This window comes from Phasianus colchicus, chromosome 8, assembly GCF_987193195.1.
Source record: "Phasianus colchicus chromosome 8, bPhaCol1.hap1.1, whole genome shotgun sequence".
Classification (NCBI taxonomy): Eukaryota; Metazoa; Chordata; class Aves; order Galliformes; family Phasianidae; genus Phasianus; species Phasianus colchicus.
The window spans coordinates 9,369,218-9,395,013 of NC_143443.1; the positions used below are offsets into that span (position 1 = coordinate 9,369,218).

Sequence of the window (25,796 nt, forward strand, 5' to 3'; positions counted from 1 at the left end):
AGTTTGTCATTTGGTCTGATTTTTTCCAAGTGCCAGAGAACAGGCATCTAAGGAGCGAGGAATGGCAGAGCTATGTGATGTTGAGGCTGAGCAACATCAGGTACCAGGTGGGCAGCCACAGGCATTGGAGTTCCCTCAGCGCTGCAGTACTGCTACAGCAGTAACTAGGGACTGTCCCGTAGCTAGGCATGTTTTGAGCTGACAGCTGCCACCCCAAATAACTGAGGCAAAATAGCCCATTTGGAAGGCCCAGCAAAACCACAGCAAATCAGCACTATTTCTTTGCATTTCATACATTTCTAGGTTGTTTTGATCCTGTCCCAGGGAGGATATTTAAAGGGGCGTGGATAGGAACCTAAGTTTACTACAAGTGTTTACTTTATCCTAAGCAGTGTTTCTCATCAGTATGCCATTGGTTCACCTCAACAGTTGCCCAGTTAAACGCAGGCTATAAGTGTCTATAGCTCTGTAATGCTTCCTGCTACAAAACTCTCATTTCTTCTGCTCTTTTCTAACTCTTCACTGGGTACTGGCTACTTTCATCAAACTGATCAGGCCAACAAAGGCCCAAGACAGGAAGGATTAAGGCAAATGTTATTTCAGAGCAGGAAAACAACTCAGTTAAAACCAAAGGAACAAGCATTACTATCAACAAAGTTTTAAAAGGCACACAACAACTGTTTGTCGGTGGAAATTTCTATCACAAGTTTTAAACCTTTGGTCCTCAAGGAAAATGTCACTTGCAGTTATGTCCTATTTCTCAGTGAGATGGAGCACAAGAAACCATTGAGCAATCATCTGTTCAGATGCTTATATAAAGAAATAAACCCACAGGAAAAACAAGGGGATTTAAATGTTTAGAAGCACCAGTTTGCCATTCCAAGTGTTCCCAGTTCCTTGTGTCCACCAAACCTCCTCCTAAACCCAAGTATTTTCGCCTGCCACCAACAGCTGGAGACAAGGCAGTGCTCTCCTTCAGCTGTACTGAAGAGTTATGAGGCCAGATGGAGAAGGGAGAGGCTGTGTGCTCATTCTGTTCATTTTTCTGAGTTTTCTTTGAGCAGCCTGGAGAGGGTGTTTCCCTCTCCCTTGTAGACTGTCACAGCAGTGTGAAATAACTTATGTCCACAAGACCTCAAAAGAGACAAAATAGGAAGTATTTGTCACATCACACACTGCAGATTCTGGGACTCAATTCAGGGACATGAGGCTCTTCTGAGGGACAAGCCTAGGATCAGAGACGCAGCCTTTTATACAGGTGAGAATTTTTTGTTGAATCGTTCAACAGTTAGATCAAAATTGTCCATTTTCACATAAGAGGGACTAAAACGTGGTTTTCCTGAGGTAGAGAGATCTAAGGACAGACACATCCTGCAAAGCAAACAAGGTCTTTTAATTCCTCAGAGCCTAAGTGAGGGCAGGATGTCTTTTTCAAGTCCACTATGATTATTTTTTTTTCTGTTACTTCAGCTCCCTTTGAAGTCAACCGAGAGGAAGGGAATGGAACTGGACAGTATCTACGCTCTCCCCAATGTGAGATGGAAACATTTATTGCTAATAATGGCATTGTCTAACAAGACAAATTTATTCACCGTTATGAAAAAGCAGAGGTTGAATAGCAAATATGAGTACTATATTCCACCTGAGGTTGGTTTGTGAGAGATTTCTATCATCCTCTTGGCCATTTTACAGCCTGTTAAATGAGCTGAGACAACACTTTGTGTCACTGTTAGTATTTTAAATTGCAAGTAATGGTAACAATAAAGAGCACCTCACGTTTTTACAGACAACTTAATTGAGAAGAATAAAAATTACTAGTTATGCTTAGATGCATGTATGAGCTACACACACATATATTTAATTGCTTATTTTAAAAAGCAATATGAGTTGTAGGAAGCCATTTCTAGCACTAGATCCTGCATTTGTACAGTATCAATGAAGTGGAATCACATGGTTTTAAGAAATCCTAACAAATAGGATAAGGTTTCAAGAGGGATTGGGAAGCTGAGAACGTCCCCTAACTCAGTTCTGAAACACTTGTGTGAGTCTGACATACAAATTAGTCAATGACCCCGGTGACAAAAGCAAGCCCCATCTGGACAGGAGCAGTTTGTGTTCTGTTTCTGCTCTGTGCAGGGGTATCTGTGGCTACAAATGATATCCCTAACTGCCACCTGGGTGCAAGAAATGTGAGGAAAAGATAGAAAGCCCCATGCTGCACAACTCCATTTTTTTTCCTTCAGTCAGGACATATTCAGTTTCCAGTCTCACACTGCACTAGAAGCATTGAATCACACAGCCTTCAGAACCTACTATCTCAGAGGGAAGTTACGTGAAAACATCTGTTTTCACCAATCTTGTTTTATATCAGCTGTCACATCCTTCAAATTATGTGTTCTCACGTTTTCATTGCAGAAGTGGCAGTGGCAGGAACACAGCATTTTCCAGAGCCGTGTCTTTTATTTATGCAGTTTTGCAGTTTTTTCCAGAGATTGTTACCTTGTATAATTGGCCAGAGCACCGTGCTACCTGCTGCCTGCTTGCTACCTGCACATATCTTTAGACCTCAGAAGTTGCTTGCACTTTTTAGCCCTAATCAATGAGGACATCATCAACCTCAGAGCCTTCTTTTGAAATCTGCACAAAGCCATCAGCTAAACTTGCTCGAGTGCCTTCAAAGTGTAATGGTAAATACTAAAGATGACACCTCATGTTGTTCAGAGCATTGCAGATTTAGGATCCACTAAGGGTAGTATTCATTATAACAAAAAAACCGTCTTTCGAAGGTCAATGAATGCACACGTAATTTTGCACACACAAGACTTTATTTATACAAAAGCCATTTGGCACAAATCACTGGATCTAAAAAACAGCCAGTCCCTGCAGTGAATCAGGACTCCCACAGTTCATACCAGCTAGAGAAGAGCAGGGCTGCAATGAGACAAACGACACATTGCCTTTATGCTAGCCCCATGCGCCGAGGTGAATTTCACTCCATGTGTCTAAGACAGGTCTATCATTAACATATGCAGTCCGCTGTGGAAGAGGCAAAGGACTTCAGAGTGACTGTGCAGCCATGTTGCTCTTCTCACTCACAGCCTGAGAAGGTACTTGACTATGACACAAATTCTGAATGCTGCTCATGAACCCAAAAAGGCGCAGAGAATGTTCTTCCATTGCACTCACACTTAGGAACTACTGACTGCTCTCAACTTTCCTTTTCTCTTTTATGCCCAGCCCTCCACTGCAGATCACCTCCACCTTCTCTACATCATAAAGGAAGGCTGTTGGCTTACATATGTTGTTCTAAAAGCCCCGTTGATCCCACCACTCAGCGTCCTGCTCACACAGCAGCCTGCAGACTAACTGTCCATCTGCCAGGGCAGCAGCTGGTCCCTGGACCTTTACATGTAATGCAAACTAGAAAATGAACTGTTTGTATGAAAACCCAAAAAGAGAAGCAAGGAGGAAAGAACACATAACAAAACTGTTCCTTAGCATCCAATAAAATCAATAGACTTTCAGATTATATTAAAGATGCAGGCCTGAATTGCCTTCTGCATTTCTATGTGACATTTGATGTCTATCTTAGCAGACCAGGTGGAGGCTTTGCCTGTTTGACTCAGTGTTCGTTGTCAGCTTGTTCTGCTTTGTTTGCACATTCTGTTGACTTAGGCTGTTCTGTTAAATCAACGTTCTGTTGATTTAAGACAGATTCCTGACAATTCTGATGTGAGCTGCTATCATATGGCCTTTAATGGATCCTTTGCCCATAAGACAACATAACATAACAGTTCTGTAACATTCCTCCTGGAGAAATGCAATTTTCTCTTCCTTGGCATGTTCTCCATAGCAGGGGTACATATCTGATATGGATGCACCAGCACAGCGTTAGCACCCGCCAGGACAGTTTCCTACTTCTTGTCTGTATGCAGATAAAAATGCCCTGATTTCATCTTCCACAGAACAAGGGATCCTTAAGCAAGGCTGAAAAAATGAGCCATCTCTGAACATAGCCACTCACTGTGCTTCCTCTCCACACTGACAAAGGAGAAGGGAATGCCGCTGCTGCAAAAGCTACTGACTCCCACCTCCCTGACAACAGGGCTTGCTGCAGAAGGCAAAGAGCCCCCAGAGCAGGTGGCAGGGATGCGGCAGAGGAGGAGAAGACAAAGTGCAGACCCACTGCTTCCCACAGGGCCTAGATATGGCAGAGGACTGAATTTGCCACTGTAGCCTTTCAATATTGTTCTTTTTATGTCTCTGCTTATGTAAATGAAAAAGACTTTAAAAATCCCAACACATAGGATTACTCACAAAGCAAGCTAATTAAGTATTGATGGCAATTATCAGTCCTTTTTAAGGCCTTTTTGGACACTTTTTTTCAGTCAGGAAATCGGTGTGATGTATTTTATATGGAAGGCACTTGGTATGAGCTTTTAAAAGCAATACTCCTTACCATCCTGTGTCCATTGCAAAAAGAACACCAGCAGAAGGAAATAGCCTGAACTTCTGCTTTGATGGTGCACTTTGTACTTTCTCTCCTTTGAAGAAAACATCTGTATTTTAATAAGTCCCAATGAGGGAAAGGCTTTGCTGTAGGATGAAATGTTCCTTTAAAGCTATCCTGGCATTTTTTTTTTACTGTATTTCACTCTGCGTTTTTTTTTTTTTAGTGGGACAGCTTCATCCAAAAAGGACCCCTTCCTGCAACAGACTGCATCTCACTTTGGAAGAGCCCTGGGAACAGCAATTACTTCCCACCTCCTGGCTCTGTTCCATCATCTCATCATTCAAGTCATAAATCTGCTGTCTAATCTTACAATTAGTGCCTGGACTGTACCTCCCTGGCTTAACAGAGCTGGCTTAAGTAAGGCAACTTTGGTGTGGCCATGTTCCTACTGAAGTGCCTGCACTGTCACCAGAAATGCTGTGACTCTGCACTGCTGCTATCCATCCCAATACCAGACCTAGAGGTCTCAGTGGTGTTGCCAAAGGGCTGCTGCCTTGCAGAGCATCTCAGAAGGGCAACAGTGTGGGGAGCAGAGAGAGAGAGCTGTTACACAACTGCGCTCATTCTGGTGCTCATTCACAACTTACAGCTCAGACTTTCACTCCCCTAGGAAAAGGCAGTGGAAACTTCAGATGTTCCTGTCCCTGAGGGCTTCCTCCCCAGGCACTTCAGCCTGCAGCAGAGCAGCTTCCATCCAGCATAGAGACAGGACCAAGCATGGGGCTGCTACCAAAGCAGCTCACACTGCCCACTGGAACATGTCTGACATAGCCCAGGTTGGGTGTTCCCATTTTTATATGGAAAGAGAAGCCTCAACAGGGAAAGTAATTTGCAGAAAAGGGGGCTGCATCAAGAACACAGCCAGGAGTGGGCACCCAGCCTAGCTCTGCCTTTACATTTTGCCAGCTTTTGAGCCCATACAACTCTTCCCCTTTATAATGACCACATTAAACCTAGCATAGCAACCCAGTTTTAAGAAGTTCCTCCAGCTCTTCCTCTCTCTGGAGGTTAGTCATATTTCATTTCACCTCCTAGCTAACCAAAGTAACATTTTTTTGAGGAAAACTTAAAATGGCTGAAAGGCAGGCCGTGCCCACTGCTGACACTCCTCAATCTTCTCTTCATATTTTGGAAAATATGCCTGCAGCCATCTCACCACATCACAGCCAAACCACCGTGATGGGACAGCTCTCATCAGGTATGGAAAAAGCAGTGCAAATCAACCCACATGAACACTGCACTGATCTTCTAACCAGAAAAGCATGAAACTGTACAGGTGGAAAAGAGTAAAGTTGAACAACTTCAAACTCCAGAGAGAACTGGCCTACAAGATCACTAAGAAGCTCCAAAAGTCTGCTGGAAGCTGATGTCAACCTTGGCCCAACAAAGGAGGAGCAAGAGCCACACAGTGTGCAGCCTCTTCTTGTTGGTGACAGCAAAACTCATTTGAAAATGCAGACTTCACCTTTAAAAAAAATCAAAAGAAAGTAAATTGACATTCAATTATTACATCTAAGGCTCACCTAAAAGAGTAGCAACAAGCTAGCCAGCACTGGGTAGCCACAAAAAGCCAATGCGTACCTTCCTCTTCCTTTTGGTTCAGTTCAGCTGAACCAGTTCAGCTGTAAGTACTGTGCAGTTCAATTATTCCACCATAAATGCAGTGCAGGAAGTCTTCTTCCTGCTAGGTGGGTGCGGGTGCCTGTGAAGCAACATAAACTTTGTTGTATGTCTGATCCACTTTGAATTTATCTGCACACAAAGCTAACACGAATCCTTGTCTGAGGCACCACTACGTAAGAATCACTAAAGTAGCTCCTACGGGTTTCTAAGGTCTTTCCTTAGATTTTATTCCTACTTTTTTTTATTTAAAAGAGAGGAGATGATAAATACTAAATGCAGGTAAGTTTCAACATCTCCAAGTAAAATGTGCACGTGTAGTTCATGCCCAAACACAGAAAATCAATGCGCTTTCCAGCATCTAGATGAGTGGAACTGGAAAGGTGCACCTATTTCACACACAGATTTACAGCACAGTGAGGGGATGTGATAGTTGCCAGAGCCCAACTCAAAGTCCCACTTGTATGCAGCAATAAAGCATGTGCATTGGTGTGCATGTATCTTTACATACCTACACATAATTCAATAAAATGTCCACAACAGGAACTCGGTAGAGATTCCTATCTCCTGCAATCCGGCTGGAGCACACAGGGAAGGTGGGCATGATGAGACTAATCTCTCTGACACTCCTCTTCAAAGCCAACCAGTGAACAAACAAAGGAGAGCAGAGGCTGATGAATGCAGCCAAACTGTTAGTAGTGAATCCAGCTCTACGCCACAAGAAAAAAAAAACCTGCAAACATTTCAGCACCGTGAGCCTGAAGGGGAAAGTGGCTACAAATAAAACAGAACTGACTCACCTATTCTCCTTGTCTAGGATGGGAAAAAATCAGAAAATAAACATGTGTAGCTATTGCAAAGCAAACTGGTTTCTCTCAGCCACCTTCAGTAAAGTGGAATTGTCCACCAAACAAAATTTACTTCTCTTCTGAAGTATGATTTACGTAGGAAGAGGTCTGCTTATCAGTTTTCACCCAAAATCAGCAGCTATGAGACCAGGCATGGCAAGTACAGATCACCGCCTGAAAAAGCTGAATATTGTGAACATTTTCCACACTGCACCAGGCAGGCTGGGACATGTTGGCTTCACCTGAATAATGTTTATCCTTCTGGAAGTCTGATTGCAAAGTGTTTAAAGAGATCTTGAAAGAAAGAGATGCATACAAATAAACAGGATAATGCCTCCCCAGCACCTGGCAAAGTTTCAGAGGTGACTCATACATTATGGCTGTGTACATTTGGGCTTTGTGTGAGTGACAGTGTTGGGTTCCACCCACTCCAGATTTAAATCACAGGAGATGAAGCTCAGATGTAACAGATGATGTACATTCTCCACAGTAGAACATGCACTTACTGGTAGAGCAAGGTGAGACTGCTCCTCAATGACTACTGAAAAAACAACTGAACTGCACATCCAGGTGGGATCACCCAGGAGATGATGAATAGAATCCCAATCCAGCAAAACAAACACCTACAGTACAAGTACTGAGAAATCTTGGATGGAGGATTACTGGGTACTTTGGATGTAACTGATCCAGGCCACATAGTTCAGCCTGCAGTTGACCTGGCTCCCTCATAGCCATCCATGTTTGCTATCCACAGGACCACAAGGGCTCACATTACAGTCAGTGCTGCCAGATGTGGATGGGGTCCCAGGCCCACCAGGCTGAGTGTTCCTCAATTCCATCTGCATCTCTCAGCATCAGCACTGACCTGGAGTAGTGCAGGATGGAGACAAGAGAGGATATAATGGAACAAGGGAGTAGCTGAGAAAATGGGTGCCAAAGTGGGGTCACAACTGTATGTTTGGTCTTGCTGAAGTTCTGCTCCAACAAAGAAACAGTCAGGAACCCCAGGACCCGAGGTGGGCATGGTTCTAAGCTATGCCCCTGGGAGTCCCTCCTCGTGCTTCTGTACCACATAAAGACAAACTGGGCAGCCACAGCCAGTCAAGGTGACACAGGACAAAGAAGCTGAGCAAGAAGTGGCAGCTCCACCGGTAGCCCACACACTTGAGAGATTATCTGAAGCACTGCAATGCTATTTGAGCAGCTTCCTTTGATGTGCCATCTGGTGAATCATTCACTGGGAATGTCTTAATCACATCAAAGGCACCTATCAATGCAATGGATTTCTCTGCGTTTAGGACAGCCTGCACACTGCGCTCAAGGAAGAGATATGTTAGCACAGAATTAAACTTTACCACGCTGCTCTCCCTCAAAGTAATAAAAAAAAAAAAACAAAACTGCATCACATCGCCCCAGGCAGCAGGTTTCAGAAGAGTATTTCAGCTCTACTCCAAAAAGGCTGTGACTTTACCACCAGCTTTGTTCGCGTTTTCTATGATTTATAACGACATGCATGCATCCGCGGCATAAAACATCACCAGAGAAGCACAGGCACCGACTGCGGGGCAGCGCGCCCAGGCAGTCCCTCCTTGGACTGAGAAAACCACCGGTGTCCACTGCCTCGAGCCCCGAGAGTGAGTTAGGGCACCTTTACAGGAACGGTCTTTCTGGCTGCTAAACCTATGTCGGAAGCGACTACGAGGCCAGGCGCAGCCGCATCGAGCGCAAGCCCAGGCCGGGCAGCCCGTACCGCACGGCGGCTCCATCCCGCCCCGCGCAGCCCCGATCACGGCCCGCAGCCGGCGGCCCCCAGCGGCCCGGCGCTGCCCGACACCGCGCGCCCTCGGCTCGGGGGAGGCCGGCGGCCCGCCGCGCCCGATCCCCGCGTTCTCCGCCCGCCCCTCTCCGCCCCTCCCCGCCCCGCGGCGGCGGGCGGCCGCGAGTGCGTGCGGCGGCGCTCGGCTGATTTACGGCTCTGCCGCAAACGGCTCCCGGCGGCGGCCCCGGCTCCGAGCCGGCTGAGCGCGGCCGCGGCGGCCACCTCGCGGCCGGGACGGGGCCGGGCCCCGCAGCCGCTCCGCAGGGCCGGGCCGGCGGCGCCGGGGCCCCGCGGCCGCGTTCCTCGGGGCCGACGGGAGGCGGCGCGGCCCCGAGCCGCGAGCCGGAAAGTTTGGCGAGTTCGCCCCGCGCCCGGGGCCGCTTCCTGCCGCCGGGGGCCGGCCAGGGATGCAACAGGACGCGGCGGAGCAGAGCGGCTTCCCCTGGCAGGACGCGCTCGGCGATGCCAGCCTCCGCCTCCCGTTCCGCTGCCCGCGCTGCGGCGAGCGCAGCCGGTTCCGGAGCCTGTCGGCGCTGAGGGCGCACCTGGAGTACGGCCACGGCTACGAGGAGCGGAGCGCCCCGCCCAAAGGCGGCCCGCCGTCCCCGCGGAAGGGCGCGGGCCCGGCCTCGCCTCCGGAGCCCTGCGGCCCGGGCGGCGCCACGCGGTGCGCGCCCCGCGCCGGCTTCTGCGACGCCTCGAGCGGCAGCGCCGACGGCCGGCGGGCGCTGGAGGCCGAGCGGGGGCCGGTCTGCTGCCTGGCCGGCTATGCGCCCGCCGGCTCGCCCGGCTCGCGGCTCCCCTCGCCCGTCCTGCCCGCCGCCGACTCCAAGGCCTCGTTCGAGGCGCACGTCAGGGAGAAGTTCAACAGGATGGTGGAGGCCGTGGACAAAACCATCGAGAAGCGGATCGACAAGCTTACCAAAGAGCTGGCCCAGAAAACGGCGGAGCTGCTGGAGGTGCGGGCGGCCTTCGTGCAGCTCTCCCAGAAGAAGCAGGAGGTGCAGCGGCGGGAGCGCGCCCTGAGCCGGCAGGTGGACGTGGCGGTGGAGATGATCGCGGCCTTGAAGCAGCGGCTCACCGAGTCCGAGGAGGAGCTGCACCGCAAGGAGGAGTAAGTGGGGAGCCCTGTGAGCGGGCCCGGCCGCCCCGGGGCGCAGCGAGGGAAGGTTCGGTCTCTCGCTGGCTGTAGAAGGGCCTGGCGGTCAGCGGCAGCCGAAGGCGGTGTTTCTAAAGCCACGGTGCCGGTCCCTGTAGGGCAGGAAGGCGCGGCTGGAGCGGGTGGCTTCCGCGCCTGGGAGGCACGGCCACTGACATTGACGTTGGCTAGTGCCTGCGATGCGACCCTGCTGTGGTGGGGTTGAAGCACGCGAGCTATCGTCAGCGCGCAGTCTGATTTACGCTGACGCCTCCAAATTATGTTTTATGGGAGAGATGCTTGGATAAGTGCTGTAGGAAATATGTAGCAAAACTAAGTAGCATCTTTTCCCTGAAGTTGCAGCGCAGTGAGCGGTGCCATGCAGGGAGCTGGCCCGTGCAGCAGCAAAGCCATGCTGGAGGCAGTGCTGAACTGGACAGCAAACTACGAACCGGAGTCGGTGGCGGGACAGGAACCAGCTGCCGGTCGTTCTGACTAACCTGGTCCATCTAAAAAATGTGTTTGGGGTGCAGCCGTTAAAAGCGTAGTGATAGCCGATACTTTATTTATACATGATCTACTTAGTTTATGCAGTGCTTGATGAAGCCTTTAAAGCTTTTTGGAGCAGTACAGCTTATTTTAGAGGAATGCAAATTAAGACTCTTGGTAATGGAATGCCTGTAGACCAGTTTACCAGCTTACAGAGAGAGATGCTAGTTGCCATGACGCTTTCTTGGGAGAAATAAGGAAGGTGGTGTAGGAGTTCAGTGTAGGAAGTTTGGATGGCTTTCATTGCTCCTTCCTGCAGCATAATCTAACGACTAGAAAGGAAAGGTGCTGATGGCTCCTGTATCTGTAGGAGTCATAACAGAGAGTCCATGCCATAGATCACCTAGGATAGTGGACAGCAGAGGTGGTGGGATTCAAACCCATCCTCCTTGAGGGGAGGGATGTCATGCATTTTTCAGCATCAGGGGATACCACTGATTTTCATGATCTGAAATATCAGGTGATCTTCATAGACAGTACATCTCAAGAACTCAAGATGAAGCTAAGGATAATAGTGGTATTGAGAGGGATTTCAAAGTATGCAGAAAGAGGCTGTGAAGATGACTTACGGTCTTAAGTAGTTTTGATATTCTCATCTAGCCAAGTTCCCTTATGGGCTCCCAGCATGATTCACCCTACTTGTTCTAGAGAAGTATCTCAGTGTGAAATTGCTCCATGGAGGTCTTGCAGACTAGAGAAAAGTCAAAGGCACCCCTTAGGGACTGCTCTGATACTTACTGACCTTCAAAAATCAGGTAAGCAGCCATATTAGGCTGTAATGGTGAACTTCACATACCCAAAATTAAATGATATGAACCATTCCCCAAACTAAACACAAGGTATGCTGAAAAATGCATGACTTGTGCTCCTCAAGAAAAACATGCTTCTTGAGACGAAGCAAGAAGCATTCAGTGGTGCTGCAGAAGACAAGACCTCCTGGAAAAAGAGCAAGTGGGGAAATGGAGGTACAGTGAGTGTGATATGAGAGGAATGACATTGTAATTTCTGAGACCTGTCTATATATTCATTCCTGTCTGTTTTCAAAAATTTAATTATTCAGTGTGCCAAAAAGACCTTGCCCTTCAAAAAGGAGGATCTGAACTTTGATTTCTGGAAGAAGTCCAGATGATTAGAAAGCCAAACAGGACAGCTTAATGGAAATTGCAGAAGCAGAAGTTCTTGTTGCAGATTGTGAAAAGTCAAAGGCACCCCTTAGGGACTGCTCTGATACTTACTGACCTTCAAAAATAAATGCTTTCAGCAGTTTCTTTGGACTTTTTTTTTTTCCTATAAGCAGCCTTGTAAATATGGATAACTTTTCTCAGAAGTAGTATTGATGTTGAACCACCGTAACAGAGAATTTATTCCTCTTTCCTCTTTGTAGAAGGAAAAAGAAAATAACTTTCTCCCAGAAACATCTCTGTCTCATGCTTTTCGTAAGGAAGAAAACCAGTCTTTGTTTTCAGTGATTGTCCTGTTTACCAGATATCATGGAATAGGCTGGATGCAAAAACCATAAATCAGTTGTTATTATTATGCACTTCTAGATCTCTGAGACTGAACTGTGGCTACTCTAAATCAGTCTGGGGTAAAAGAAAATACATTTATCCACAAGGGGAAAGAAATTTTAACTCAAGTCTTAGACAAGATCACAAAACTTCTTCTTTGGAGGCTTTTGTAGAAGAAAAAGTTGACAACTGGTAAGGGATAGGACAGGTGTGGGTACCAGACTAAGTAAACTAATACATTGTTAAAGCAGTATTACTGTAAGCACAGAAAAGTCTCACAGCAGGTGCTGTAGTCTCATCAAATGTAGAACATCTAAAGGCCAAAGCTACTTTTTTTTCCCCCTTTTTTAATTGTTCTTATCTGGGAGGGAGTGAAAATGAAAACTAGATCTTTTAGAGAAGCAGGTACAGTTACCAAAGTTCCAGTACACCAACTTGCCTCAGTTGAACCCTGGGCAGTTCTGGTGAAATGGCTACAGGGTCAAGCCTTTAGAAACAAGCAAACAAATGATTTAACTTAAAAAGGCGCCCTGAGAGGGGATATTCAGTGTCTGACAAATGAGTGTGGAAATCAACATGAGTACTGTGATCTTAATGCTGAAACACAGAAGTTTTCCCAAAAGGGATAAGGTTGTGTTGAATAAGACACCAACAAACAAACAAACAAACAAACAAAAAAAAAACAAACAAAAAAACAATCATTCAAACTAAAAGGAGCTACAAACTCCTCCTATAGAGGACAGCTAGAGGCTTGTTTCTGGAAGTTGTGTAAAAACAGTGAAACAATGACTTAATTTCACTTTGTCTCTTAACAAGGACACACATGCAGTAAATTGTCATCTCTGACAGTACTTTGTTTAACTGGTCTAATACATTTGTTTTAAGACTGTCTGGTTATGCCTCTGCTCTGGTACAGCCTGTAATAAAAGGGCTATTTCAGAATAGCTGTTGTGGTGAGTGATTACTTTTGCCATTGCCTTCACCTAAAATTTGTGATTAATGAAACTGTGTAAATAACAGCTTTACAGTGAGTTTTAGAGTTAGCTCTTAAAGACCACTGCAACTGATGCTTTCTCTAAAATATCAGCTTTCCTTTAAGTACAAGCTTCAGTTGTACAATAAAAGTTTAGCTTTTTGCTCTAAGAATATGACCACAGCTAGATGTCGTTCTTCAACCCTTGGTTTCAAGGCATCCTGCTCCCTCTTCCCCACCTCCTTTCATCTTCCCACTCAGGAGATTACCCCCCCTCCCTTGCTTGTTCTGGCTCAAGTGTCCCACAAAATGGGTCTGTGAATTAAAGCATTTTAATCTTCACAGTGTCACCCCAATAAGTTCAGGGCTCAGATCTAGACCACAACCCAGTGAATGGGTGCAACTGATAGGACAGTAACTCTCTGAGAGGAGGAGGTGTGAACCTCTTAAATCAGATGTGCTGATATTGGTGCAGGAATGTGAAACCACAGCCTAATGAGTAACAGATGCCAGCCTTCAGGCAGTAATGCCAATGGGATGATGGATCAGGTCAGCAGCATTGATACTTCATGAATGTATATGCTTTAAATATTTTCACAATGAAAACTTGCTTTGGTAGGAACTCTGCTGTCCTCAGGTACAGTAACAAAAGGATTTGTTTCTCTGTCCACTTTAGGCAAAGGTATTCAAAGTATTCAAATTCTGTAAAGGGATTTGATACTTGGGCATGGAGTTGGCATAGAGCCTTGTGCTTGTCCGCCTACAGAGCAGTTGCAGGTGTCAGAGTTGCTGTAAATAGTCCCAGGACCAGTGTTATCTATCTGTAGGAGGGTTTGGTTGCAATGTGTGAAACCATTATCCCTTACTGTCAGTTGTTAAGGAGCTGGAGGTGCCCCAGGCTCTGCATCTACTTTGGGTATCACATGTTTATCTGCAAATACTAAGGATAGCAGAAGAGTCCACGTGCCAACGATTGCCCTGGTGACACAAACCCCAAAATCAATAGTTTGTTGTTCTCTCTTGCTTTACTCACCCTGCGAAGGAACACTCATCCCTCCTAAAAGATTTTGTCTGAGGGAGGTTGCAGCTCCTGAGACAAAGGAGGAAACTGCCCCTTGTCCTTGCTGCCTGGTCATAGCCCTTCAACAAACCATTATGCTGTACAACATATGCTAATGTAAGTCTTGCAAACTATAGGCAAACAGACTAAATCACTTTGCTTCCTGTTACAGAAATTTACATACGTTCAAATTGCAGCATCACCTACTCCACTTGGAAAATGTTGTGGCAGGATCTAGACCTTACAGAGCTCTTAAAACAAGGGCTGGGATGCAGTGGAATGAAAAGAGGTTGGAGGTTGACAGAGTGGAGGAAAGTGAAGGAGCAGAGGAGAGTGGGAAAGAGGTGTCACTGAAAACAGAAGGATTCCAGAAGAGCTAATAGCTCTGCATAACCTTTCCTTAATACAGCAGCAGTGCTGCAGATATACAACAGTCAGCCTAGGGTAGCAGAGACTTCCAAACAGAAAGGGCAGTGCTTCAGGTCTGAAGATGATCAGAGGACTGGAGCATCTCTCTGAGCAAGAAAGGTTGAGGGAGTTGGATTTGTTGAGCTCAGAACCTTATTGCAGCCTTCTAGTACTTCAGGGGAGCTTATAAACAAAAGGGAGACTGTTATCCTACACAGTCTGATAGTGATGGGACAAGGAGGAATGACTTTAAACTAAAAAAGAGGAGGTTTAGGTTAGGTGTTAGATGTTTACTCGGAAAGTGGTGAGGCAGTGGAACAGGTTGCCCACAGAAACTGTGGATACTCCATTCCTGAATGCATCAAGGCCAGGTTGGAAGGGGCCCTAGACAATCTGATCTAGCAGTTGGTCTAATGGTCAGTGACTGTGCCCATGGCAGGGCGTTGGAACTTGACAGTATTTAAGATCTCTTCAACTTAAGCATTTATTTGATTCCATGAAAGAGTAAAAGATGGATATCATTATGCAGCATTTCCCCAAAATTTGGCAGAGGCCTGGAAAAATAAATTGAAAGTAAATTAAATAGTAAAAGCACAAAATCATCACAGCTATTAGAAATAGATACTAGAAATAAAACCGAAGCTAAGAAAAGGTCTGCACAAACTACAAGAAACAATAAAGGCAATTAAGCTGATAAACAGTGGCTGCAGAGAAACTATGAGTTCTTTGGAGTATTTCCCTATTGGTCATGATGGGAGGAGGGTAAAAATTCTTCCTTCAAGTAACCAAGGCACAGCAGTGATGCAAAGTGAACTCTCTGAGGAAGAGGTCTTGGAGCAAGTAGACCTACCACCAGTCACTCCCAGGGGCTTCTGAGAAGTTGGAATGAAAACAAAGAAAGTAGCTGAAGTAAGAAAGGTGCTGCTTACAAGGACAAGGCATGAGACTGAGCTCTAGTGGGTGGGCATTTTCTGGCTCCTGTCTTTATAGAAAGAATTTACAGAGTGGTTGTACCATTTCAGCACAAATGAAAATCTTTAGATAAAAGTTCTTATTACGATTCGTAGATTGTATTGGGGAAGCTGAACAGAGGAAAATGATGGAAATGGTACTATTGCTGCTAGTAACAGTTCCTACAAATAATGACTTGTAGGATGCCAAGCTATCTTGAATAGTCTAGAAAGTAAGGCAGATACTCAGGAATTTATCAAGTCTGTATGTCTGTTCTCCTGATCATGATCTCAGTCTTTCCCCTATTCCCTTATGGCACAGCTCATTAACTACATATTTATAGGAAAGGAAAATTTGTCAGTGATCTGCCATGGAGCAGGAGACTAATGAGTGCTTTTTAATTACTTTTGCTGACACAATTACAAGTATTAGCATTCATGAAACTATCAGCCTTTTAAAAGCAAGTGCCAGGTCCTCAGTGTTTGTGGCAGAAGCTGGCTGCGTGGCCTGATGGGGACGTCCCAGAGGTGTCCCAGGCTGGCAGGGCCCTGCTCAGCCCCAGTTAGAAGGCCAACAGCCTTGCAGAGCACGCACAGGTCTCCACCTTAATAAATTTCTCTCCTTTGAGCTTCCCATCAGCTGCAAAGAGGAGCCTGTTGAAGTGCCATCAGCTTCATAAATCCAGAGTGGAATTGTGAAATGAAAGGAATTGCAGTGCTGTAAGTGAGGTGATAATAAAGCCTTAAACATGACCTCTGTGAGTTTAGATGAGCTTCTTCCTAAGCATTCTTTGATGGCTTTTTATTATCAGGTCACTCTGAACAAGCACAATCACAGCCCTAAAACTAGAAAGCGTTGGCAGAGTTTAAAGAACAGGCACCTCTCAATTTCTTAGGCCAGATTTTGTGGGTAAGTTAATATAAACTGACATTCACGAATCTTCTCGTCCAAAAAATATGTGCTGGTTTATAGCTCATTCCTACCACTAGATCATCCACATATACAACTCATGCGCTCTGCTGTGGTGCAGATTGGTGCAGCTTGAAGTCTGAATGGCAGATTTGCATAGCTGACCGCTTGTGTCTAACTTCATAAGGCAAAAACAGCACACTGTTAAAATAATTGTCTACAACAATGCTGAGTGAATCTGATGAAATGCAGAGAAGCTTTGGATTTGTTATAAACAAAGCTCTGAAAGGCTATTACTGCATTTCCTAGTTTAAGCTTAAAATGCTTTTTATCTCAGGCGCTGCAATTCAAATGAACGTGAACTAATCATGCTCTTTTTCATTTGGCAAGCATTGGTTCTCCCAACTCCCACATCCTAAGTTCTGTACACAGCGAAAATGAACATGGCTTCATTGGCAGAGCAGGAGCTGTTTATCTAGGCTTTATTAACTGGGGAAATCGTGCATGTCCAGATTTGCCATTTTTTGTAATACATGGCTCACTGTAACCAAATGTCTCCCACTCTGAACTCCTGAAAGAAGAGGCCCAAACGGCAGCCCATGTATTAGCAGTATGCAGAGCACTTCAAAATGAGCTTTGTTTCTGTGCACAGCTGAAATCTTTCCGAGTCAGCAGTGCTATCTGTTGCTTCCAGTTGTGTCACCAGACAAGAAATATTTCTAAACTCCTGAACTTGGTCTTCCCACACACATACTCCTTGTCTGATCATCTCTAGATTCTCTCTTAATCTCCTATGCTCCCACCAGCTCCAAATACTAACACGGGACTTGGAAGTACTTGCAGGATTGCAGCCAAAATGGAGGTCAATGGTCATAGTAGCTCTTTTAGGTTAGGAACTACCACAGCAGCTACATTAAACTTCCATTGTAAGATTATGATGAACCAGGAAGATTTTATACACTTCATGTTTCAGGTCAGACAGGCACATTTCTAAATATGAAAGGAGAAGGTGGATTGTTTTTCAGATAGGTGGCTGTGTCCAGAGAATACAAGAGGTTAATGGTGATGCTTAATGATAAAAACATTTCTGTCCAGTGGCCCGCAGACCAACAAGACTGTTATTAAGAGATCTAATAACGGGACTGCCAAACCCACTGCCTATAAACTTGAATTCAGCGTTCAGGGTTCCAAACCTTCACTCAGTGTTTGAAAAAAATACTGAAATCCCTTAATAAAGGAGAAGGACAGTAATTAGTCATCATGGGAAATCACCATGAAGAAAGTTGGGAAGTATCGGTAATTCTTTGGCAGCAGCAAGACCCTCACCCCTCCCATTATTTAAATCTTGCCTCTGTGCCATATTTTTGTCTTACAGAGAAGTTGTTACTTTCAACCACTTCCTCGAAGAAGCAGCAGAAAAAGAAGTGAGGGGAAAAGCCAGACTCCAGCACTTCATCGAGAACCTGTTGCAGCGTGTGGATCTGGCAGAAAGGCAGCTAGAGTATTACCAAAATCAGCAGATTGCGTGCAACCACACGGGTGGCAGTGACCACGTGGTAAGCCAGCAGAGTTCTTTCATTAATTGTCACCCACCGCTCAGGGGAAAGTGCTCAGCTTTGACTGTGAGTAGGCTCAGCGGGACAAGCTAATTGCTATTCCAGACAGGTTTGGATTGGTACAACATTTCTTTAGACTTACGTTTATTTATGTTTTAACCTAATGTAACCAGATCATAGGATAGTGAACAGCAGACAGATGACAACTCCAGCTTTGTGCCCTTACAGCTCCAGTCAGGTACTGGTACATGAGGGATGGAAAGAACAGCGATAACTGTAAACACTGCTGCTACACAAAGCCACACAAAACAAGGCTGGTGTTTCCTTCCCTCTTACTGATACTGCTGCTGCAACTGGCTGTTTGTGGGTCCTGGTGGCCATACAGCAGAAAAATTAACCTGGCAGAACAACTAACCTGGCAAAGGGTGGGAAAGGTAAAAGTGGTGGCAAGGCACCGTGCCATGTGAAAACCACAGTGCCATTGGTGATCAGACATACCCCATTCCTTGCCCTTGCTGTGGTTTCCTGCAGAACCAGCTGTGGGACTTTGATTAATGGGGTAAGACTGGAAGCAATGAACTGGGAATGAAAAGCAGGGTAGGTCTTGCACTGGCTTGGGGTGGCCACATGGGTAGACCTATTGGCCAGAGAACACTTTCTGAACTCTTCTCAGATCTGCAGCAGTGTGGAAAAGATTGAGCGAACAACATATAGAAGTTCATCCCGTAGTTCATCCCATCTTGACTCCACTGAAGCCAGACTTTATTTCCTTTTGAACAAAGAAAGGAGCAGAGAGGATGAGAGCATCCAGAGATAGGAAAGAGAGAGAAGACAGTAATGAAATATTCGCCAGATTGTTATTTTTTTCCAACTTGGGCTATTTGGTTTTGCTGGAAACACTTTCTCTTGCATCACATACTGACAGTTTTTTGGAGATCCCTGAAGATTTTCAGGAAAGAGGTGGATCCTTGTAAAAGACATGTAAGCCTGCTGGCAATTCAGCTTGCTTTCCTGTCAGAAGACTTGTAAGAAGAGTGAGCAGATTCCCTGTCAGACTTCACAGACGACAAACCACTACTGTCTGAACACTGCTTTTAAGAATAACTATTTCTGGAAAAGCTCTCATTATTACTACTAAAACTCAGTATTTTCCCTACAATGCATCATATTTATGTGGCAAGTTTTATCCACGTGGCTTCTACAGTGAATTTCAAATCCAGTGAATACCCCATATTATCTGTGTTAAATAGTCACTGCCCCATGGACATGAGATGAGAGGCATTTGATCATGCACTGCAATAAACAGGCACGTAGTGGTGGAAAGCAAAGGTTCCTCTAGCCACCTGGGAGACAAAGACCTATAGGCAAGAACCAGATAAATGTAGACGTGCTGAAACGTTGCATAAGACATCTCAGCCAGTATCTGTGAGAATGTTGAGGGGGGCTGCAAAGGTGTCCTCGGTATTGAATCTTCTCCCATACTCTTGATGTGTTTATCGGGATCCCTGGCTCAGCAGCGTTCCCTGGGGAAGGCAGTGATTTTTAAGGCAGCTGACCTGCTTTCTGAGTGACTTCAGCATTCCTTTAAGGTCACCCATCCAAATATTGACCAGCCTGACCTTCACGAGGTAATTACAGAAAAGCACACCATGGGATGGCTCCAGACTCCTATCCAAGACAGATGACAGCAAAGTCAGGCTGGGCACAAGTCCATCTGCAAAGTGTGGACAATACCAGGGACATAGGGAACATTTGCTTGGCTCAGTGACTTCATTAAATGATACTCAAAGGCTCAGCGTAGTGACACTGACGAGAGATCAACACAAAGAAGCCAGGCAGTACCCAGACTGCTTTAGGCTGAGCTGGCATTAAATGCTTCCTTTCCTGACCCTCAGAGGGGCTAGATAAAGCGATACCAAGCTCTCAACCAAACTCTTGTAAGAAACAAAGCCCTGCAAAGTTCTGCCGGCGCTGCAGCTATACTGTCCCTACTTAATATTGAGATTTGGGTTGGGAAGGGTGAGAAACACATGTGTTTCTCTTGCCTTGAGTGCAGCTGCAAGAGAACCAAGGGCTCTCTTGCTTGGTAGCTGAAGTTTCCTAGCTGTTCATGTAAAGGAAATATTATCGCTGCAAAATTAAGGGCTCTGAGAGAAAATTAATTTAATATAGCTTATTCAAGCACTGTCCCTTGTTAATTATCTTCAACACAGTAATTACTTCTTATTGTTCCATACTGTTTAATCTAATGTGAAACATCTCTGTTCAGCCCACACTTGCTTAGCAGTTTACTGTGATTATCATTGTGATAAAAATAGCAGGGAGAAATTCCCACCACAAAGTTTTAAAAACAAAATAAATTGGATGTAAAAAGGTTTTTTTCTAAAGTTTTTTTCTTGAGTATTTTCTATAACTAAAAGGAGGTGGGAATAGAAATGGGATTTTGAAGACTACTTTACATGTATTTTACCCCCACATCTAAGCTACTTGATAATTTGATACTGATAAATTTTCTGTTTTCCTTGCAGTTTACAGACATTTCATTAAACAAGAAACCCAGATGCCTGTACGTATGTCTTCTTTTCTTACCGAAAGATGTAACTTGGTGTGCTTACATTGTTGCTTTTGCATTTCAAATTGAACCAAAAGCCTGAATCAGATTGGGTTTGATGAGATTCTGTACCAGAGGGTGGTCCATCATTATGTGATGTGATAGAAAAATAACAAATCGCTGCTAACTCAAAATAAAATGAAATATTTTTAAAGGAAAAAAGAATAATTTTATGTAAAGTAAATGACTTTCCCATTGGACTCTACTAGCCTATTGCAACACTACAGTTCTGGAATCTGTTTGGTAAACACAGACCAAGCTTCAGCTGAAAATATCTTTAACATTCTGTAGGTAGGAGAGAGACAGTTGTTATTTCCTAACTGACAGTAACACTGTCAACTTAAAGATCACGTGTAAACAGGCAAGTGTCCTCAGAAAATATGGGTGCTAACAACATCTCAAGTTACTCAAGCATCTGTTCCGAGAGCAGCAGAACTAATCTGGGCTGTTTTCCTAAGGTATGGGTGACTTTGTATTTTCTTTTCAGGTCTGTAGATGCTATTGTAATCAAGGAAGATAGAAGGGAAGATAGACTTCCACTTGAGAAATCTTTGGTCTAAATGTAATGCATTTTAGTAAAATCCATTAATTGCTGACAAATAGTAGGAGTTCAAAGGCATGTGTGCAACTGTTCAGAGGTTTCTGTTTAACTACTCTTAAAGTTCTCCTTTCAAAAGGCACTGGCAAAACCAGCATTCAGTGGTAACCCCTTTATTTTGAATGATCAGATTAAAAATATTTCGTCCCAAGAAGCATAGAGGAGAAGATGATCAGAGGGGTAGGCTTATTTTGCTTTGCTCATTCTGTGGATGAAGGCAAATTCTGATTTTTCAAATAGCAGCCTTGAAAGGAGGCCAGATTTGAAGGAAAAAGACAGATGAAAACAAATTTTGTTGGTACCACATTTCTGTTTGAAAAAGAGGGTCCCTGTGCAGTTATGTGAGGAGGGGCACAACTGGAGAAGTGTTAGGTTGGACAGTACATTACTGGTATCTTACTGTAAATCAGGCACACCAGGAGAATGGCACGGAGAGAACAAAGAGTGAGGTTGTACATCCTTAAGGGAGAGGCTGTCGCTGTGGCACTTGCAAGCTGCAGCTTTTTCCAAAACTGGCTTTGTCAGTGTGCAATATTGTTTAACTCCCAGGACAATTAATACCAGATAGGTGGTTTCCAGACACGGCAAACTAACAAAAATAGCCCTGTGGGAATCTTAAGAGGCGGCACATCTGCTCTTCTCATTGATCGTAGCAGCTGGGGCCTACATCCATAGTACTGCTGTTACACTACATGTACCTGTTGTAAAATATTTTGAGATGATGTTAAAAGGGACTGTAATGTTCTTAGTTGAACTGTGGTTTAAAGATAAAATCACAGAGCAGAGGGCATGGTTTAGCTTGCACAGCACCACACATTTAACGGCCTGAGCTCATCAATTTCATCATCTCCTGCTGGGCCTGAACCATCACAGAGAGAATAAAAAATTCAGCTTACTTTGGCCTTTAAAATTCTGTACCCATCTTCACACCGATTTCTTTATTCTCCTTTCCTCTTCTCCCCTTTCATATTGCAGCCTAAAGCAAATCTAAAGAGTTCAGAGCTGGGTGGCCATCAAACAGGCAGTTGAGTTTCCTGAGCTACAGAGGTATCCTGGGGCTTGGCCCAGGCAGTGCTCAGATCCCACCAGCGGACCCCACAATTCTTGCACCCACTTTCTGAGATGCTTTTGAGTATTGAGAAACGTAGTTCATATTGCAATTGTTTTTAACTTTCAGTCTGGCCCTGTAGAACAAGACTGTTTTCTGCCTTCAAAATTATATGGGTTTGGGACATTCTCGACACCTTTTGCGTTGGAATATTGAATAATAATTATTGTTAATCATTATTATTAATTTCAGGAGCCGAGGAAGTCAGCACACTTCATATAACATCCCTGACACAAAGCCTCATTCCTTTCAAAAAGGAAGAGGCTTGCTGAAAAAAGCAAAGGAAGAGAAAACCAGCTTGCAGCCAGTCAGATGCTTCTATGAACCTGTTGATTGCCCAAGAGAAATATGGAGAGCACAAAAGAAGGGTGAACCAGTCTGCTCTGCCCGGAAATTGAGTGCAAAGTCCAAGATGGGTAAAAAGGCCAAACAGCTATAAGAGCAGCTAAAGATACACAGTCACGCAGGAGCTTGGCTTCGGCAGAACAAATACTGAAGTTAATCATCCCACTTTTTCCTATCGGTCTGGCCACATCAAACATATCAAATAAAATATAAGGGAATATATGGCATATTTATATTATTTAGTAACGCCATTCCTTCTTTGGGCACTAAAAGAGAAGGGACATTTTATTCAGTTTACACGGAGGGTTTTCTATCTATTTATTTATTTATAGAGCTTATTTTAAATGACTGCAGTTATCTTGCGGGGCAATACTGTGGCTGTATGTTTAATTATTTTAGTGCCAGCATGTGGCTTGGTAATTTATTTTCCATCTATGCTGTTGCTGAAGTTCAGAAGAATCCATTTAATCGGCACCCAAATAATCACTCTTCCAGCTTAGACGGGCATAAGATCAATGATTAACTGCTACCTGTGCAGGCATACTTAGATGCAAAAAGCTTATCTGAGTTGCTTGGAGGCTGTTAACAGCAGCAGATTGCTACCCTGCCTGTTGGGCCCTTCTCTAAACCTGGCAGTGCAGCCCTCACCTGCATGGAGCACGCTGAGCCCGGGCGGCAGCTGGCAGCAAGCAGCAGCAGCTGGAGGGCAGTGAGTGCAGACCAGAGCAGCACACTGCATTGCATGGCACCCTGCGTGAGGCTGCGCCCTTCAGATCTTTATCTCCATGAAGAATCCTTCCAAGGATAATAGATTCTGGAATTTCAACTGCAAACCCAAGAGTGAGGAAGACTGCAGGAGGGGAATACCTGTGTTTACAGTGGTTTGTGCCAATTAAAAGGATCCTTATTTATCAGAGTGTATATCAAGATGATTTTTCCATGTGTACAGTTTTTTGGTAACATGAATCCTCATACCATGTTTACAAATAGGAACATCCTATCCCTGTTACCGATGGGATTTGTTTTCTCAAGAAAAAGAATAGGTGGGACAAGTCTGCGTAATTTATTTTTAAATGCTCATATAACAGATGTAAATTGCTTTTGTGGAAGGTGATTTTTACAGTATGTGTCTAGAGATTTGTGAAAAATGTTTTTCATTTTTATAACTGACTGCAAGCAGAAATGAGTTTTAAAAGACAGCGTGTCGCTATGATTACTGCTGCAATAAGCACCTGAGCTGCAATATTTTTAGAGCAGATGACCAGTCTGTTAGCTCAGATCAGGTAACTACAGATGTCATACATCTGTCAGTGCACAGAGCTCCCAGAAAGTAGCAGAGTGAAGAAAGAGTATTATTCCTCACTTCTATTTTAAATGGTGTTTGTGGAACAATCAGATATATGTTTAAAGATTCTCAACATCGTTTTGATAGAAAGTCACAGTGTGAAACAAATTCAGGTATTTTGTTTGCAATGACATTTTAATATTTAACTCTGTCACAAGGCCACACTCGGCCTTACGCTAACCATTGTGGTGGAAAGGATTTGTCAGTTGTGTTGCATGGGTTTTGGTCAGGTCACGCGTAATGAGAACATTCTTAGGCAAACCACATCATAGAAACTACCTTTGATTTCTTCTGCTCCCACTTTCTACAGACATGAAAACAACCCTTTTTTGAGGATAATGAAGGTGATCTTTAGAAAGTAAATATGTTATTCCATTCCTTAATTCACTTGACACAGAAAGTATTATTTTTACATGCCTATCTACTCTGTTTGTCACCAAAGTTAAGTGCAACTACTAGTTCACTAATGAGATATTTATTTTATTATTTATTGCGCCAAAATCTTGACTGTAAGTTGTCCTTTTTTGGGGAGAAGAGAAAAAAGAGAGTAAAAGAAGTTGCATGTTCTTAAACTTTTCAAATCCTAATTTATAGTTACTTGCTGAACAGATGCTGGGTTAGTTAATTGGAGAGAAATTGGATTGCACTGTAACCCCAGATAAAAGTTTTTAGAATATAAACATTCTAATAATAAAGTTATATTTCTCAGTTATGGTGTTGTTTAACTTTGTGAAAATACAGTGTTTTTTAAAAAGCCTATCCAACAGCAGAGAAAAAAGGCAGCAAAGAATAGTCTCCTTTGGACTTGGGCCTGCTCCTTGCACAAAGGGAAATTCAGTAGGAGCTGGATGCCCAGTTCCCAGACATTTTTAGAACACCTTGTCAATAACTAAGGCCACCTCAGAGCAGTATGTGTGCAGGCTGGGCCCTCACAGGTCATCTTTGCTTAAAACAAAATGTTCTAACACACATAACGTTATCAGCCAGGAAAACAAGAGACTAATTGAAAACCAGACCTCTAATGAGAGCTCTTCACGCACAAACCGCGATTCTGAGATGCTCCTGCCAGCCAGAGAGAGTGCATTTTTGAAGCACTTGATGGTATCTGTCCCCTCTCCCCCATCTCAGTAGTAAAAACAACCTTCTCCTGCCACAGCAGATCTAAAGACATTTGTTTTCAAGAGTTACTGGAAATATTCAGCTAGATATTTGTACTCAGTGGGATGGCCACCAATTAGAGCAGTTACCAAGTCAAACAAATTAGCACTTGTATTATCTCTAATAATCTCTTCCAATGCAACCAGCTCTTTCAGTCTCCTTGAGTGAAGCCCCACTATTCTCTCTCTTCATTCTGCGTCACCAAATAGTTGCTTCTATTTGTTCTTACATCAGGCTAATGCTGATTATTTCCATACATCCTGTCTGAAGTGGTTGGAGTGGACTATTTTAGTGCTTTCTGCAGCAGGCATGGGCATCTATTTTATTATTTTTTTTAAAGAAAAAATAATCCCAGAAATGATTTATGACATGAAACATGCAACAAACTCTTAAAAATAGATCCTGTTGTGACATGAACAAAATGTCCTTTCCCATTTTGCTGCTAATGCCACCCTCTAGCCAGCCACGTTTTGTAGCCTGGTCTCTTGAATTACCAGCTGAGTGTCTCTCCAAGGAGACACAAGCAGCCCAGGGTCTGCCCTTCTCCCTTGTGAGAAGTGCTGTGCAGGCACCTGTTGGGCAGAAGCACGCGCCAGCCTCGGTCCTGCTTGCAGCCAGGCTGCCCAGTGGCATCTGAGCCAAGCCACGCGGGGCCACCCCCGGCCAGGGGCCCTGTGCAGGGACCAGCCTGGGGCATAAGGAACCCAAATAACCCACAGCTTAAAGGACCTGAACCCACTTCTGCACAAAGCAGCTCCTCAGTACATCTATGCCTGTCC

General features: G+C 44.5%; 2 protein-coding genes and 1 long non-coding RNA gene across 3 annotated transcripts in view; 1 reads left to right on the forward strand and 2 right to left on the reverse strand.

Annotated features, from left to right (window-relative positions):
* LOC116241321 (protein FAM13A-like) overlaps positions 1-25,796 on the reverse strand; it is a 112,221-nt gene that overhangs the window by 29,109 nt on the left and 57,316 nt on the right. The gene's annotated exons all lie outside the window — the stretch shown is intronic.
* LOC149917013 (uncharacterized) lies at positions 4,560-8,804 on the reverse strand. The gene is made up of 2 exons (XR_016468714.1): positions 6,095-8,804; positions 4,560-5,978 (listed from the first exon to the last, which is right to left on the reverse strand). It is a non-coding gene; the product is annotated as an uncharacterized LOC149917013 (long non-coding RNA).
* ZNF365 (zinc finger protein 365) lies at positions 9,087-24,567 on the forward strand. The gene is made up of 4 exons (XM_031602835.2): positions 9,087-9,914; positions 17,672-17,852; positions 20,381-20,418; positions 22,362-24,567. Exons 1-4 carry the CDS (start codon positions 9,208-9,210, stop codon positions 22,606-22,608), a joined length of 1,173 nt encoding a protein of 390 aa, XP_031458695.2. The 5' UTR covers positions 9,087-9,207; the 3' UTR covers positions 22,609-24,567.

Excerpts from the sequence above, each read along its gene's own strand:
- ZNF365 (XM_031602835.2), top strand. The coding sequence starts at position 9,208 with ATGCAACAGGACGCGGCGGAGCAGAGCGGCTTCCCCTGGCAGGACGCG. Across the intron at positions 9,915-17,671 it reads GAGCTGCACCGCAAGGAGGA|AGAAGTTGTTACTTTCAACC; the intron begins GTAAGTGGGGAG and ends TTTGTCTTACAG. Across the intron at positions 17,853-20,380 it reads CGGGTGGCAGTGACCACGTG|TTTACAGACATTTCATTAAA; the intron begins GTAAGCCAGCAG and ends TTTTCCTTGCAG.